General features: G+C 59.3%; 2 protein-coding genes across 2 annotated transcripts; both read left to right on the forward strand.

The window, feature by feature from the left end:
• The first annotated feature begins 1,208 nt into the window (after positions 1 to 1,208).
• LOC141968061 (forkhead box protein J1-like) lies at positions 1,209 to 4,080 on the forward strand. The gene is made up of 2 exons (XM_074922395.1): positions 1,209 to 1,682; positions 3,409 to 4,080. The coding sequence occupies exons 1-2, from the start codon at positions 1,209 to 1,211 to the stop codon at positions 4,078 to 4,080; spliced, it is 1,146 nt and encodes a 381-aa protein (XP_074778496.1).
• A 4,703-nt stretch (positions 4,081 to 8,783) lies between these two features.
• On the forward strand, positions 8,784 to 11,655 carry LOC141968062 (forkhead box protein J1-like). The gene is made up of 2 exons (XM_074922396.1): positions 8,784 to 9,257; positions 10,984 to 11,655. Exons 1-2 carry the CDS (start codon positions 8,784 to 8,786, stop codon positions 11,653 to 11,655), a joined length of 1,146 nt encoding a protein of 381 aa, XP_074778497.1.
• Positions 11,656 to 14,609: the final 2,954 nt, after the last annotated feature.

Below are 14,609 nucleotides of genomic sequence, written 5' to 3' on the forward strand. Positions count from 1 at the left end.
GCAGCGGTGGCCGAAAGCGGCGGGGAGCGGTGGGCTGGCTGGGGAGGGCGGTGGGACAGCGGGACAGCTCTGCCGGGGGCTCGGCCGGGCAGCTCGGGCCATCGATGCCGGCTGTCAGGGGCCGGAGGCTTGCGCGGGGGGGCGCATGTTCTGTGCTTTTTACGCTTTTTACGCTTTTTACTCTTTTACTTCCTCGCCCCCCGCCCTCTCCCGCGAGCGTTGCTGGGGCCTCCCTTACTGAGGGCACAGGAGTTTGCCGGGGAGGGGGGGGTGACACTGGGGACCAAACTGCCGCTGCCCTGAGCCTTCATTCAAAGGGGCAAAGGCCGTTGCTGGGAGCGGGGCCGGGGGTTCCCCGCCCGCCCCCCCGCGGCGGTTGATCCCGGCATTTTTCGAAGCGGGGAATCCCCGCCCCAACGGCCGCGGCGCAGCCGGCGCGCGACTCCTGGGCCCCGGGCGGTCGCTGTCCTCGCCCCGAGAGCCGGGATTGCGGCTTTCCAGCCCGGCACAACAGCCAGAGCCACATCCCAGGGCCCCGGCACTAAGCGAAGCCTCAGTCTGCCGGCTCGCTCGGAGTGAGGGTGCGCTCGGGGAGGGCCCGCGCCCCCCCGGGCCGGGCTGCTTTGGGGGGAGCGGGTGAAGGGAGGAGCAGAAAGAGCCGGAAAGCGGCGGGGTCGGGAGCGGAGGGGCCGGCCGGGTGCTGAGATTTTGTCCTGCTAGCGGCGGGGAGGAGAAAGATCCTCCCTTTGTGGGACGGCAGGGCTGCGCTCGGACTGTGGGGGGTTGTTTGGGGGATTGGGGGGGCGGCGGGTGTTGCTCTTTGGTTTTGCATTTTGCTTCGGCCGAAGGCTTTGCTGGGCAGCGGCACCCGCGCGGGGTGTGGGTGAGCCCGGGGCACGGCGGGCTGAGGGCATTCCCCGAGGGTCAGGGCCGCTAAAGCACCCCCGGGGGCGGCGTTGCAGCTCCCGAGCGCGGCCGCCCGGGGACGGGGCTGAGGCAGCGGCAGCGGGAGCAGCCGTGCCCAGCCCTGCCCGGCTGCCAGAGAGCGGCTGCACCGCAGGGGGCCTCAAGCCTCTCCCTGTTTTTCTTGCAGGATCTGCCCCCATCCCCTCCCTGCCTTCCTGCCTCCCTCCCTGTCCCCCTCCCTCCATCCCTCCCTGCCTCCCCTTGACGTGCGGCAGTCCCATCAACGCAAGAGGTGCTGAGCCATGGCTGAGGGGCGGCTGAGCTGCCAGCGGGCAGGAGAGACCAGAAGGCCGGCGGCTCGCATGGGGCACTCGGGCCGCCGGGTAGACAGTGTGACCAGCCTCATGTGGCTGCGGGACTTCTCCCTCAAGGACATCGGCATAGCCGGTCCCATCGACGGTCCCAGCATCCCCAGCTTTGCCGCCCCATGCTCGCCCCTGGCCGCTGAGCCGCTGTGCGTGCCCACGTCCCAGGCTCTCTGCAAGCCCGTCTCCTCCTCCACCTCAAGGGCAGCACAACACGCCATGGCCACGCACCCCCAGCTCACGGATGACGTGGACTACAAGACCAACCCGCACGTCAAGCCCCCCTACTCCTACGCCACCCTCATCTGCATGGCGATGGAAGCCAGCGACAAGCCCATCACCCTCTCCGCCATCTGCCAGTGGATTAGCAACAACTTCTGCTATTTCCGACACGCCGATCCCACCTGGCAGGTAGGAGATGTGGAGACCCCCTTGCTTGTTCTCTCTCCCCGCAGGGCTGGGGAGGGCTTTCCACAGCCTCCGGCGGGCAAGGCGAACTCCTGTGGGGATACTGCATCCCACTGGGAGCAGAGCAGCACTGGCAGCCGGTGGGGAAGGGCTGTAATGGGAAACTGTCCCCAGCTCCACCTTCCTGGAACTCTCATGGGGTCCTGAGTCCCTCGACGCCGAGCACAGACGAAATCACCAGCATCTCGGGGCGCTGAGGACCAGGCGTAGCAGAGGATCCCCACGGAGATGCTGCTTGTTGGACAAAGCCCTGGCTGGGCAGGTTCCGAGCAGAAGTGCTGCCGCTTTCCAGGCAGGCCAGAGGGCAGGTCTGTCCCCTTGGACAGGCAAAGGAGGCTCCATCAGTGTGCCGAGCTGGGGAGGCCTCAGAGGGCAGCCCGAGAGAGGGCCTATAGGGCTGCTGTCCCCATTGAGCACCAACGTGTCCCCAGGGGGTAGGGGACAGCCCCCTGGCTCACCAGCTTTTGGGGGCTTTTCCCAGCCACCTTGGCTCCCTGCCCTCCTCCATCACACAAGGGGATCTTCAGCATGCGACGCTCTCTGCGGTGTGGCAGGGCAGGAGGGACCCAGGTGGCTCATCCCTCCGCTCCGCTTATTCCCAGCCCAAATCCGCAGTGTGCCAGTGATCCCAGCAGCCAGGGCTCACCCAGGCAGGGCTGGGCAAAAGCCCTGCAAACCCCCTGCCCAGGCGCTGCCCACCTTCTCCCCGGGCAGGCGGGTCTCTGGTGGCTCTTGGAGCCCATCACGGGGAAGGGAACTCCCCGCTTCCCTTCCAGGACCACCCGGGTCCCCCGGCCTCCCCTGTGCTGGGGGGACCTAGGGGAGCCAGGAGGGAGGACGAGCTGTGTGCCAGCGGGTTGACTTTCTCCTGCAAACTCGTGGCTGGAGGATCATCGCGGTTTTAATTAACGGGGTGCCTTCCAGAAAGAAAGAAGGTTTCCAATCCCTCTCTGCAGGGCTGCAGGGGATTCACAGGATTCTTGCAGGCAGGAATGACAAATACGTTCTCTGACCGGGTGATAATAGAGGGCAGCCCAGGCTGAATCGAGTTTGGCATGGGGAGGGCAGATGGGGAGCAGAGAATTCAGCTTGCAAGTCTGTGACCCTTGTAAAACTTTGTGAAACGATAAATCTGGAGTTACCACAGCCTGGACTGTTTGCGGGGTTATCTGTGCTCCTGCTGCTGGTGCCACCTCCCGTGGTGCTGCCATGTGTTGCCACTTGTAATGGGGTCCTGGCCACAGCAGGGTAAAGACCCTTCCTTAGCCATGGAGGAGGACCTGCCCTCCTCCAGCTTAGCTCCACGCCTGGAGCAAGTCTGTCTGGGTCCTGCCAGTGCTCGCCATGATCCAAGGCCCCACGGTCAAAAGTCACAGCCAAGAACAGTTGCCCCAAAGTTCCTCTTGGTTGGCAAGTCCTCGCTCGACCCCCTTGGCTCCTGCCACCTCTGGCTGGAGCAGACGAGAGGCAAGAAAACTCTGTCAGTGACTCGGGGCGGGGGACTTTCTGCTGGGCATGCAGTCCAGGCTGGCTTGACATTGCTGTTTCTGCTTGCTTTTTCCCAAAGGTCCTTGCTGAAAATGGCCTTTTCCACCAGCCTCTGCACACAGGTGGTGGCTGCAGCAGCAGACAAGCATTCAGCCTTGGTTTTTTTCTCTTTTGGGTCCAGAATTCCATCCGGCGCAACCTGTCCCTGCAGAAGTGCTTCATCAGGGTGCCTCGGGAGAAGAGCGATCCGGGGAAAGGTGGCTTTTGGAAGCTGGACCCCCAGTACTCCGACCAGCTCAAGAACGGCGGCTCCAGAAAGCGGCGAATGACCCCCGTGCAGCTCCAGCCGGCCTCCACCAAAAGAGCCCGTGCAGAAGCTCAGTGTGTCGCCAGCCCAGCTGCTCCAGCTCCTGCCTCGGCTAAGGTGCCTCGGCTTTCCAACTCTGCCGTGCCGAGCCAGGGGGAGCAGCCTGAGCTGGGATGGCTGGAAGGGGACTTGGCCTTGGAAGCCATCTTTGACACCAGCCTGACTGGGGAATTGTCCCTTTTTGAAGATCTGGAGCTCACGCCTCCAAACAAGGCCACAAGAGTCAACCTGGACTTGACGGCAGACGGGCAGCACGGGGACTGTGCCCAGAGCCAGGAGCAGGTCCTCACTGAATCCAGTGAGAACAACCTGCATTTTGGTGAAACCTGGTTGGCCACTTCCCTCCTGCATCATCCCTGGTCTGAAGAGACAGAGGATGACCTCTACAACTGTGTTAACATCGAGCAGTTGTTTGAGCCCCGTGTTCCCTCTTTGCCAGTGGATGGCAGCGAGTGGAGCAGTTTGGCATCCTCCTCAGATGACTGACCAGGGGGGAAACACGGGGGGGAGAAAAAAATACCGTGCAAGAACTGCTTGCTATAACTTTAATGGTCACAGCAGCAGTGTCTACAGCATGAGTTTCCCCCATGAAGAAATATAACACTATTTTTTTACTTCTAAAGGAAGGACTGTGAATTTTATATATATATATATATATATGTAATTTTTATTTATTTATATATTTATTTATTTATAGTCAGTTCATCCGTTAGTCTGTTAAAAGTTCATTAGTCTGTTAAAATTTTGTTAGTCTGTTAAAACTTCATTAGTGTGTTAGTAAGTTCGTTCATTCATAAGTTTGTAAGTTTGATAGTTGTAAGTTTGATAGTTGTTAGTTTGTTAGTTTGTCAGTTAGTTTGTTAGTTTGTCAGTTAGTTTGTTAGTTTGTCAGTTAGTTTGTTAGTTGAGAATGTCCCCAGTGCAGCTCCACCCGGCCTCCACCGACAGAGCCCAGCCAGAAGATCAGTGCGTCGCCAGCCCAGCTGCTTCGTCTCCCGCCTCCAAGAACATCCTCACTGTCAGCGTGGAGTCGCAGCAGCTGCTGGAAGAGTTAGAAGGAGTCACCGGCGCCCTGGACTCCAGTCCAGCAGGGCACAAGTGCAAGCAGCCCTCGCTCCAGCAAGTGGTGCCTCGGCTTTCCAACTCTGCCTTGCCGAGCCAGGGGGAGCAGCCTGAGCTGGGATGGCTGGAAGGGCACTTGGCCTTGGAAGCCATCTTTGGCACCAGCCTGACTGGGGAACTGTGCCACTTTGAAGATCTGGAGCTCACGCCTCCAAACAAGCCCTCAAAAGTCAACCTGGACTCGACAGCAGACGGGCAGCACGGGGACTGTGCCCAGGGCCAGGAGCAGGTCCTCACCGAATCCAGTGAGAACAACCTGGACTTTGGTGAAACCTGGTTGGCCACTTCCCTCCTGCATCATCCCTGGTCTGAAGAGACAGAGGATGACCTCTACAACTGTGTTAACATCGAGCAGTTGTTTGAGCCCCGCGATGCCTCTTTGCCAGCAGGTGGGAGTGACTGGAGCAGTCTGGCATCGCCCATCTAAGAGGCCAGACACCCTTCAGAGCCCCCACAGACTGTAGGAGGATGCTCCCCCCATGCTGCTGGCACTCCCAAGGGACAAAACGTTCCCGAGACAGAGACATCTACAGTGCCTTTGACCAGCTTCCTCCTCAGATGACTGACCAGGGGGGAAACACCGGGTGGAGAAAAAAATACCAGCACAAGGACTGTTTGATATATCTTTAATGGTCACATCAGCAGTGTCTAGTGCAAGAGTTTCCCCCATGAAAAAATATAACACTATTTTTTTACTTTTAAAGCAAAGAATGTGAATTCTCTCTCTATTTTTTTAATTTATATATTTATATATTTATATATTTATATAGTCAGTTTGTCAGTTCATTAGCTCTTTTTAATGGACAGGCCATATGTTCCTTCAGGGCTAAAGGAGAGCACCTGTTAAATCCCATCCAAGACACAAGATTCCTGTTGGTTTGGGACTCGATTGGCTAAGTGCAATTCCCTCCCCGTTTGTCTGTGTCTCCTTCCTTTTTCTGTTTAGAGGAGATGGTAGGTAGTGTGATAATTAGCTAGCAAGTAGATAGGAGTCCCTTCTGGATTCTGCCAAGTTCAACTTCCCTCCCAACTTATGCTGAGAGAAGAAGAAAGGGTTTATAAACTCAGCACGTTTGCTTATTTATTTGTTTTTCTCTATTAAATATGATTTATTCAAAAAAAAGCTCTAATTTTTGCAGTAGCATTTCTTAATAGCAGGGCGCTAGGGGAAATGCAGTTTGGGCGTTGGTTTTTTTGGCGTCAGGCGAGGGGCTACAGGGGTGGCTCCTGTGAGAAGCTGCTAGAAGCTTCCCCGGCTCCAAGTCGGCCCCGCTGCTGGCCAAGGCTGAGCCCATCAGCGCTGGTGGTAGCACCTCTGTGAGAAGATACTTGAGACCTGAGGGGAAAAATCCCCAAGAAACTGCTGGAAAAGCTGCAGCAGGGAGAGGAGTGGGATGTGAGAGAAATCCCTACGCAGACCCCAAGGCCGGGGGAGCAGCAGCAGCAGCAGCAGCAGGTTTCCTTAAGGATGCAGGACCTGGTCACTCTCAGAAGGAGCTTTCATACTGGTTGTACCCCAGATCATCACTGCAGTTGCTAGAGGGTCTAGACTGTTGCTTTGCACTTCTTTTGCTCACCCAGGGCAACGCTGAGCCCGATTCAAGGTGCGCTTTAAAAGCCAAATAAATTTCTGCTTGCCTGGGAGTTGCCTCCTGCCTCCTCCACCGCCGGTGCCAGCACGGGTCAGCTCCCGGCCTGCGGCCACTGGGGACAGGCCCAATCAGAGGGGCAGCTGCCTGTGTGCTGGGGAGAGGGTTTGACCCCCCCAGCCTGTCTTGCCCAAATCCTCAGGGATCCGGGCAGGAAAATCCCTCCTGGTCCACAGCCCTTCAGCAGGCAGCAGCCGCCCTTGAGAGCGGGTCTGGCTGCTCCCCTGGCCCTTGCTCTGCAACGCCCTTCCGCACTGGGGCAGTGGGCAGGAGAAGTGCCCACGGGAGGAGGAGTGCGAAGCTCCCCGAGACCCGCCGAAGCCCCACGGTGCCCCCAAGGGCAGCCTTGTGCTGTGGGCTGAAAGCAAACAGGCTGCCCCTGGGCTTCCTGGCTGCTCTCAGCCAAGCCCCTGGGCTGGGGAGGGGGGGTCCCTCCCTGGTCTCTGCTCAAGCCCTCGGGCTGGCAACGGTGGGCTCAGGGATTTCTTCCAGGGCCACGGGGCTGTCATCTTTGGAAGGAGCTAAAGGCGCACCCCCCTGTTTAACTGGGGGGCCTGCCGGGCCCCTGCCCCCTTCAGCTCTGCCCCAGTCGCTGTGGGCTTCTCAGGGCCAGCGGGGCAGTGTGGGGGCACGGGCAGGAGGAAAGGGCCGGGGTCGTGCCTGTGCCAAGCCCCGGAGGGGGGGCGGGGGGCAGGACCCAGGTTTGGGGTTTGCCGGGGCCGGATTTGGGCCCCGGCTGTGGGGCCCCCGGCGCATCCCGGGGTGCCCCAGCCCTGCCCGTCCGACCCCTCCAGGGGCTCCCCCAGCCCGGGATCGGTCCCCAGATGGCCCCGTCCCAGCCAGATTGGCAGGTGCCCTCCAGCTCCCCATGGCAACGCCGGGGCCAATGGCAGGGCCGGGAGCTGGCGACGGGGCGGAGCGTCGCCGTGGCAACGCGGGAAGCCTTTCGGAGCCGCTACTTAACGGCAGCCCCTGAGCGGCCGGGACATCCCGGGGACTCGGCGGCTGGGCCCGGCGCCGGGAGCAGCACCGACCACCTCCCGCCACCCCCCGCTCCGCACTTGCGGCCGCTTTTCATTTTTGGCCTCTTTTTTTTTTTTTTTTTTTTTTTTTCTTTTTTCCCCCATCCTCGTGTTTTTTTTTTTACGTCTCCGTGCTCGGGCTTGAAGTTTGGAAGTTGGGGGCCATCGCCGGGACGGGGTAAGGGCCGGCAGCGGTGGCCGAAAGCGGCGGGGAGCGGTGGGCTGGCTGGGGAGGGCGGTGGGACAGCGGGACAGCTCTGCCGGGGGCTCGGCCGGGCAGCTCGGGCCATCGATGCCGGCTGTCAGGGGCCGGAGGCTTGCGCGGGGGGGCGCATGTTCTGTGCTTTTTACGCTTTTTACGCTTTTTACTCTTTTACTTCCTCGCCCCCCGCCCTCTCCCGCGAGCGTTGCTGGGGCCTCCCTTACTGAGGGCACAGGAGTTTGCCGGGGAGGGGGGGGTGACACTGGGGACCAAACTGCCGCTGCCCTGAGCCTTCATTCAAAGGGGCAAAGGCCGTTGCTGGGAGCGGGGCCGGGGGTTCCCCGCCCGCCCCCCCGCGGCGGTTGATCCCGGCATTTTTCGAAGCGGGGAATCCCCGCCCCAACGGCCGCGGCGCAGCCGGCGCGCGACTCCTGGGCCCCGGGCGGTCGCTGTCCTCGCCCCGAGAGCCGGGATTGCGGCTTTCCAGCCCGGCACAACAGCCAGAGCCACATCCCAGGGCCCCGGCACTAAGCGAAGCCTCAGTCTGCCGGCTCGCTCGGAGTGAGGGTGCGCTCGGGGAGGGCCCGCGCCCCCCCGGGCCGGGCTGCTTTGGGGGGAGCGGGTGAAGGGAGGAGCAGAAAGAGCCGGAAAGCGGCGGGGTCGGGAGCGGAGGGGCCGGCCGGGTGCTGAGATTTTGTCCTGCTAGCGGCGGGGAGGAGAAACATCCTCCCTTTGTGGGACGGCAGGGCTGCGCTCGGACTGTGGGGGGTTGTTTGGGGGATTGGGGGGGCGGCGGGTGTTGCTCTTTGGTTTTGCATTTTGCTTCGGCCGAAGGCTTTGCTGGGCAGCGGCACCCGCGCGGGGTGTGGGTGAGCCCGGGGCACGGCGGGCTGAGGGCATTCCCCGAGGGTCAGGGCCGCTAAAGCACCCCCGGGGGCGGCGTTGCAGCTCCCGAGCGCGGCCGCCCGGGGACGGGGCTGAGGCAGCGGCAGCGGGAGCAGCCGTGCCCAGCCCTGCCCGGCTGCCAGAGAGCGGCTGCACCGCAGGGGGCCTCAAGCCTCTCCCTGTTTTTCTTGCAGGATCTGCCCCCATCCCCTCCCTGCCTTCCTGCCTCCCTCCCTGTCCCCTTCCCTCCATCCCTCCCTGCCTCCCCTTGACGTGCGGCAGTCCCATCAACGCAAGAGGTGCTGAGCCATGGCTGAGGGGCGGCTGAGCTGCCAGCGGGCAGGAGAGACCAGAAGGCCGGCGGCTCGCATGGGGCACTCGGGCCGCCGGGTAGACAGTGTGACCAGCCTCATGTGGCTGCGGGACTTCTCCCTCAAGGACATCGGCATAGCCGGTCCCATCGACGGTCCCAGCATCCCCAGCTTTGCCGCCCCATGCTCGCCCCTGGCCGCTGAGCCGCTGTGCGTGCCCACGTCCCAGGCTCTCTGCAAGCCCGTCTCCTCCTCCACCTCAAGGGCAGCACAACACGCCATGGCCACGCACCCCCAGCTCACGGATGACGTGGACTACAAGACCAACCCGCACGTCAAGCCCCCCTACTCCTACGCCACCCTCATCTGCATGGCGATGGAAGCCAGCGACAAGCCCATCACCCTCTCCGCCATCTGCCAGTGGATTAGCAACAACTTCTGCTATTTCCGACACGCCGATCCCACCTGGCAGGTAGGAGATGTGGAGACCCCCTTGCTTGTTCTCTCTCCCCGCAGGGCTGGGGAGGGCTTTCCACAGCCTCCGGCGGGCAAGGCGAACTCCTGTGGGGATACTGCATCCCACTGGGAGCAGAGCAGCACTGGCAGCCGGTGGGGAAGGGCTGTAATGGGAAACTGTCCCCAGCTCCACCTTCCTGGAACTCTCATGGGGTCCTGAGTCCCTCGACGCCGAGCACAGACGAAATCACCAGCATCGCGGGGCGCTGAGGACCAGGCATAGCAGAGGATCTCCACGGAGATGCTGCTTGTTGGACAAAGCCCTGGCTGGGCAGGTTCCGAGCAGAAGTGCTGCCGCTTTCCAGGCAGGCCAGAGGGCAGGTCTGTCCCCTTGGACAGGCAAAGGAGGCTCCATCAGTGTGCCGAGCTGGGGAGGCCTCAGAGGGCAGCCCGAGAGAGGGCCTATAGGGCTGCTGTCCCCATTGAGCACCAACGTGTCCCCAGGGGGTAGGGGACAGCCCCCTGGCTCACCAGCTTTTGGGGGCTTTTCCCAGCCACCTTGGCTCCCTGCCCTCCTCCATCACACAAGGGGATCTTCAGCATGCGACGCTCTCTGCGGTGTGGCAGGGCAGGAGGGACCCAGGTGGCTCATCCCTCCGCTCCGCTTATTCCCAGCCCAAATCCGCAGTGTGCCAGTGATCCCAGCAGCCAGGGCTCACCCAGGCAGGGCTGGGCAAAAGCCCTGCAAACCCCCTGCCCAGGCGCTGCCCACCTTCTCCCCGGGCAGGCGGGTCTCTGGTGGCTCTTGGAGCCCATCACGGGGAAGGGAACTCCCCGCTTCCCTTCCAGGACCACCCGGGTCCCCCGGCCTCCCCTGTGCTGGGGGGACCTAGGGGAGCCAGGAGGGAGGACGAGCTGTGTGCCAGCGGGTTGACTTTCTCCTGCAAACTCGTGGCTGGAGGATCATCGCGGTTTTAATTAACGGGGTGCCTTCCAGAAAGAAAGAAGGTTTCCAATCCCTCTCTGCAGGGCTGCAGGGGATTCACAGGATTCTTGCAGGCAGGAATGACAAATACGTTCTCTGACCGGGTGATAATAGAGGGCAGCCCAGGCTGAATCGAGTTTGGCATGGGGAGGGCAGATGGGGAGCAGAGAATTCAGCTTGCAAGTCTGTGACCCTTGTAAAACTTTGTGAAACGATAAATCTGGAGTTACCACAGCCTGGACTGTTTGCGGGGTTATCTGTGCTCCTGCTGCTGGTGCCACCTCCCGTGGTGCTGCCATGTGTTGCCACTTGTAATGGGGTCCTGGCCACAGCAGGGTAAAGACCCTTCCTTAGCCATGGAGGAGGACCTGCCCTCCTCCAGCTTAGCTCCACGCCTGGAGCAAGTCTGTCTGGGTCCTGCCAGTGCTCGCCATGATCCAAGGCCCCACGGTCAAAAGTCACAGCCAAGAACAGTTGCCCCAAAGTTCCTCTTGGTTGGCAAGTCCTCGCTCGACCCCCTTGGCTCCTGCCACCTCTGGCTGGAGCAGACGAGAGGCAAGAAAACTCTGTCAGTGACTCGGGGCGGGGGACTTTCTGCTGGGCATGCAGTCCAGGCTGGCTTGACATTGCTGTTTCTGCTTGCTTTTTCCCAAAGGTCCTTGCTGAAAATGGCCTTTTCCACCAGCCTCTGCACACAGGTGGTGGCTGCAGCAGCAGACAAGCATTCAGCCTTGGTTTTTTTCTCTTTTGGGTCCAGAATTCCATCCGGCGCAACCTGTCCCTGCAGAAGTGCTTCATCAGGGTGCCTCGGGAGAAGAGCGATCCGGGGAAAGGTGGCTTTTGGAAGCTGGACCCCCAGTACTCCGACCAGCTCAAGAACGGCGGCTCCAGAAAGCGGCGAATGACCCCCGTGCAGCTCCAGCCGGCCTCCACCAAAAGAGCCCGTGCAGAAGCTCAGTGTGTCGCCAGCCCAGCTGCTCCAGCTCCTGCCTCGGCTAAGGTGCCTCGGCTTTCCAACTCTGCCGTGCCGAGCCAGGGGGAGCAGCCTGAGCTGGGATGGCTGGAAGGGGACTTGGCCTTGGAAGCCATCTTTGACACCAGCCTGACTGGGGAATTGTCCCTTTTTGAAGATCTGGAGCTCACGCCTCCAAACAAGGCCACAAGAGTCAACCTGGACTTGACGGCAGACGGGCAGCACGGGGACTGTGCCCAGAGCCAGGAGCAGGTCCTCACTGAATCCAGTGAGAACAACCTGCATTTTGGTGAAACCTGGTTGGCCACTTCCCTCCTGCATCATCCCTGGTCTGAAGAGACAGAGGATGACCTCTACAACTGTGTTAACATCGAGCAGTTGTTTGAGCCCCGTGTTCCCTCTTTGCCAGTGGATGGCAGCGAGTGGAGCAGTTTGGCATCCTCCTCAGATGACTGACCAGGGGGGAAACACGGGGGGGAGAAAAAAATACCGTGCAAGAACTGCTTGCTATAACTTTAATGGTCACAGCAGCAGTGTCTACAGCATGAGTTTCCCCCATGAAGAAATATAACACTATTTTTTTACTTCTAAAGGAAGGACTGTGAATTTTATATATATATATATATATATATGTAATTTTTATTTATTTATATATTTATTTATTTATAGTCAGTTCATCCGTTAGTCTGTTAAAAGTTCATTAGTCTGTTAAAATTTTGTTAGTCTGTTAAAACTTCATTAGTGTGTTAGTAAGTTCGTTCATTCATAAGTTTGTAAGTTTGATAGTTGTAAGTTTGATAGTTGTTAGTTTGTTAGTTTGTCAGTTAGTTTGTTAGTTTGTCAGTTAGTTTGTTAGTTTGTCAGTTAGTTTGTTAGTTGAGAATGTCCCCAGTGCAGCTCCACCCGGCCTCCACCGACAGAGCCCAGCCAGAAGATCAGTGCGTCGCCAGCCCAGCTGCTTCGTCTCCCGCCTCCAAGAACATCCTCACTGTCAGCGTGGAGTCGCAGCAGCTGCTGGAAGAGTTAGAAGGAGTCACCGGCGCCCTGGACTCCAGTCCAGCAGGGCACAAGTGCAAGCAGCCCTCGCTCCAGCAAGTGGTGCCTCGGCTTTCCAACTCTGCCTTGCCGAGCCAGGGGGAGCAGCCTGAGCTGGGATGGCTGGAAGGGCACTTGGCCTTGGAAGCCATCTTTGGCACCAGCCTGACTGGGGAACTGTGCCACTTTGAAGATCTGGAGCTCACGCCTCCAAACAAGCCCTCAAAAGTCAACCTGGACTCGACAGCAGACGGGCAGCACGGGGACTGTGCCCAGGGCCAGGAGCAGGTCCTCACCGAATCCAGTGAGAACAACCTGGACTTTGGTGAAACCTGGTTGGCCACTTCCCTCCTGCATCATCCCTGGTCTGAAGAGACAGAGGATGACCTCTACAACTGTGTTAACATCGAGCAGTTGTTTGAGCCCCGCGATGCCTCTTTGCCAGCAGGTGGGAGTGACTGGAGCAGTCTGGCATCGCCCATCTAAGAGGCCAGACACCCTTCAGAGCCCCCACAGACTGTAGGAGGATGCTCCCCCCATGCTGCTGGCACTCCCAAGGGACAAAACGTCCCCGAGACAGAGACATCTACAGTGCCTTTGACCAGCTTCCTCCTCAGATGACTGACCAGGGGGGAAACACCGGGTGGAGAAAAAAATACCAGCACAAGGACTGTTTGATATATCTTTAATGGTCACATCAGCAGTGTCTAGTGCAAGAGTTTCCCCCATGAAAAAATATAACACTATTTTTTTACTTTTAAAGCAAAGAATGTGAATTCTCTCTCTATTTTTTTAATTTATATATTTATATATTTATATATTTATATAGTCAGTTTGTCAGTTCATTAGCTCTTTTTAATGGACAGGCCATATGTTCCTTCAGGGCTAAAGGAGAGCACCTGTTAAATCCCATCCAAGACACAAGATTCCTGTTGGTTTGGGACTCGATTGGCTAAGTGCAATTCCCTCCCCGTTTGTCTGTGTCTCCTTCCTTTTTCTGTTTAGAGGAGATGGTAGGTAGTGTGATAATTAGCTAGCAAGTAGATAGGAGTCCCTTCTGGATTCTGCCAAGTTCAACTTCCCTCCCAACTTATGCTGAGAGAAGAAGAAAGGGTTTATAAACTCAGCACGTTTGCTTATTTATTTGTTTTTCTCTATTAAATATGATTTATTCAAAAAAAAGCTCTAATTTTTGCAGTAGCATTTCTTAATAGCAGGGCGCTAGGGGAAATGCAGTTTGGGCGTTGGTTTTTTTGGCGTCAGGCGAGGGGCTACAGGGGTGGCTCCTGTGAGAAGCTGCTAGAAGCTTCCCCGGCTCCAAGTCGGCCCCGCTGCTGGCCAAGGCTGAGCCCATCAGCGCTGGTGGTAGCACCTCTGTGAGAAGATACTTGAGACCTGAGGGGAAAAATCCCCAAGAAACTGCTGGAAAAGCTGCAGCAGGGAGAGGAGTGGGATGTGAGAGAAATCCCTACGCAGACCCCAAGGCCGGGGGAGCAGCAGCAGCAGCAGCAGCAGGTTTCCTTAAGGATGCAGGACCTGGTCACTCTCAGAAGGAGCTTTCATACTGGTTGTACCCCAGATCATCACTGCAGTTGCTAGAGGGTCTAGACTGTTGCTTTGCACTTCTTTTGCTCACCCAGGGCAACGCTGAGCCCGATTCAAGGTGCGCTTTAAAAGCCAAATAAATTTCTGCTTGCCTGGGAGTTGCCTCCTGCCTCCTCCACCGCCGGTGCCAGCACGGGTCAGCTCCCGGCCTGCGGCCACTGGGGACAGGCCCAATCAGAGGGGCAGCTGCCTGTGTGCTGGGGAGAGGGTTTGACCCCCCCAGCCTGTCTTGCCCAAATCCTCAGGGATCCGGGCAGGAAAATCCCTCCTGGTCCACAGCCCTTCAGCAGGCAGCAGCCGCCCTTGAGAGCGGGTCTGGCTGCTCCCCTGGCCCTTGCTCTGCAACGCCCTTCCGCACTGGGGCAGTGGGCAGGAGAAGTGCCCACGGGAGGAGGAGTGCGAAGCTCCCCGAGACCCGCCGAAGCCCCACGGTGCCCCCAAGGGCAGCCTTGTGCTGTGGGCTGAAAGCAAACAGGCTGCCCCTGGGCTTCCTGGCTGCTCTCAGCCAAGCCCCTGGGCTGGGGAGGGGGGGTCCCTCCCTGGTCTCTGCTCAAGCCCTCGGGCTGGCAACGGTGGGCTCAGGGATTTCTTCCAGGGCCACGGGGCTGTCATCTTTGGAAGGAGCTAAAGGCGCACCCCCCTGTTTAACTGGGGGGCCTGCCGGGCCCCTGCCCCCTTCAGCTCTGCCCCAGTCGCTGTGGGCTTCTCAGGGCCAGCGGGGCAGTGTGGGGGCACGGGCAGGAGGAAAGGGCCGGGGTCGTGCCTGTGCC

Source organism: Athene noctua, chromosome 18 (genome assembly GCF_965140245.1).
Source record: "Athene noctua chromosome 18, bAthNoc1.hap1.1, whole genome shotgun sequence".
Lineage (NCBI taxonomy): Eukaryota > Metazoa > Chordata > Aves > Strigiformes > Strigidae > Athene > Athene noctua.

Coding starts and splice junctions, on each gene's coding strand:
- LOC141968062 (XM_074922396.1), top strand. CDS start 8,784: ATGGCTGAGGGGCGGCTGAGCTGCCAGCGGGCAGGAGAGACCAGAAGG. Junction 9,258..10,983: donor ACGCCGATCCCACCTGGCAG/GTAGGAGATGTG, acceptor TTTTGGGTCCAG/AATTCCATCCGGCGCAACCT.
- LOC141968061 (XM_074922395.1), top strand. CDS start 1,209: ATGGCTGAGGGGCGGCTGAGCTGCCAGCGGGCAGGAGAGACCAGAAGG. Junction 1,683..3,408: donor ACGCCGATCCCACCTGGCAG/GTAGGAGATGTG, acceptor TTTTGGGTCCAG/AATTCCATCCGGCGCAACCT.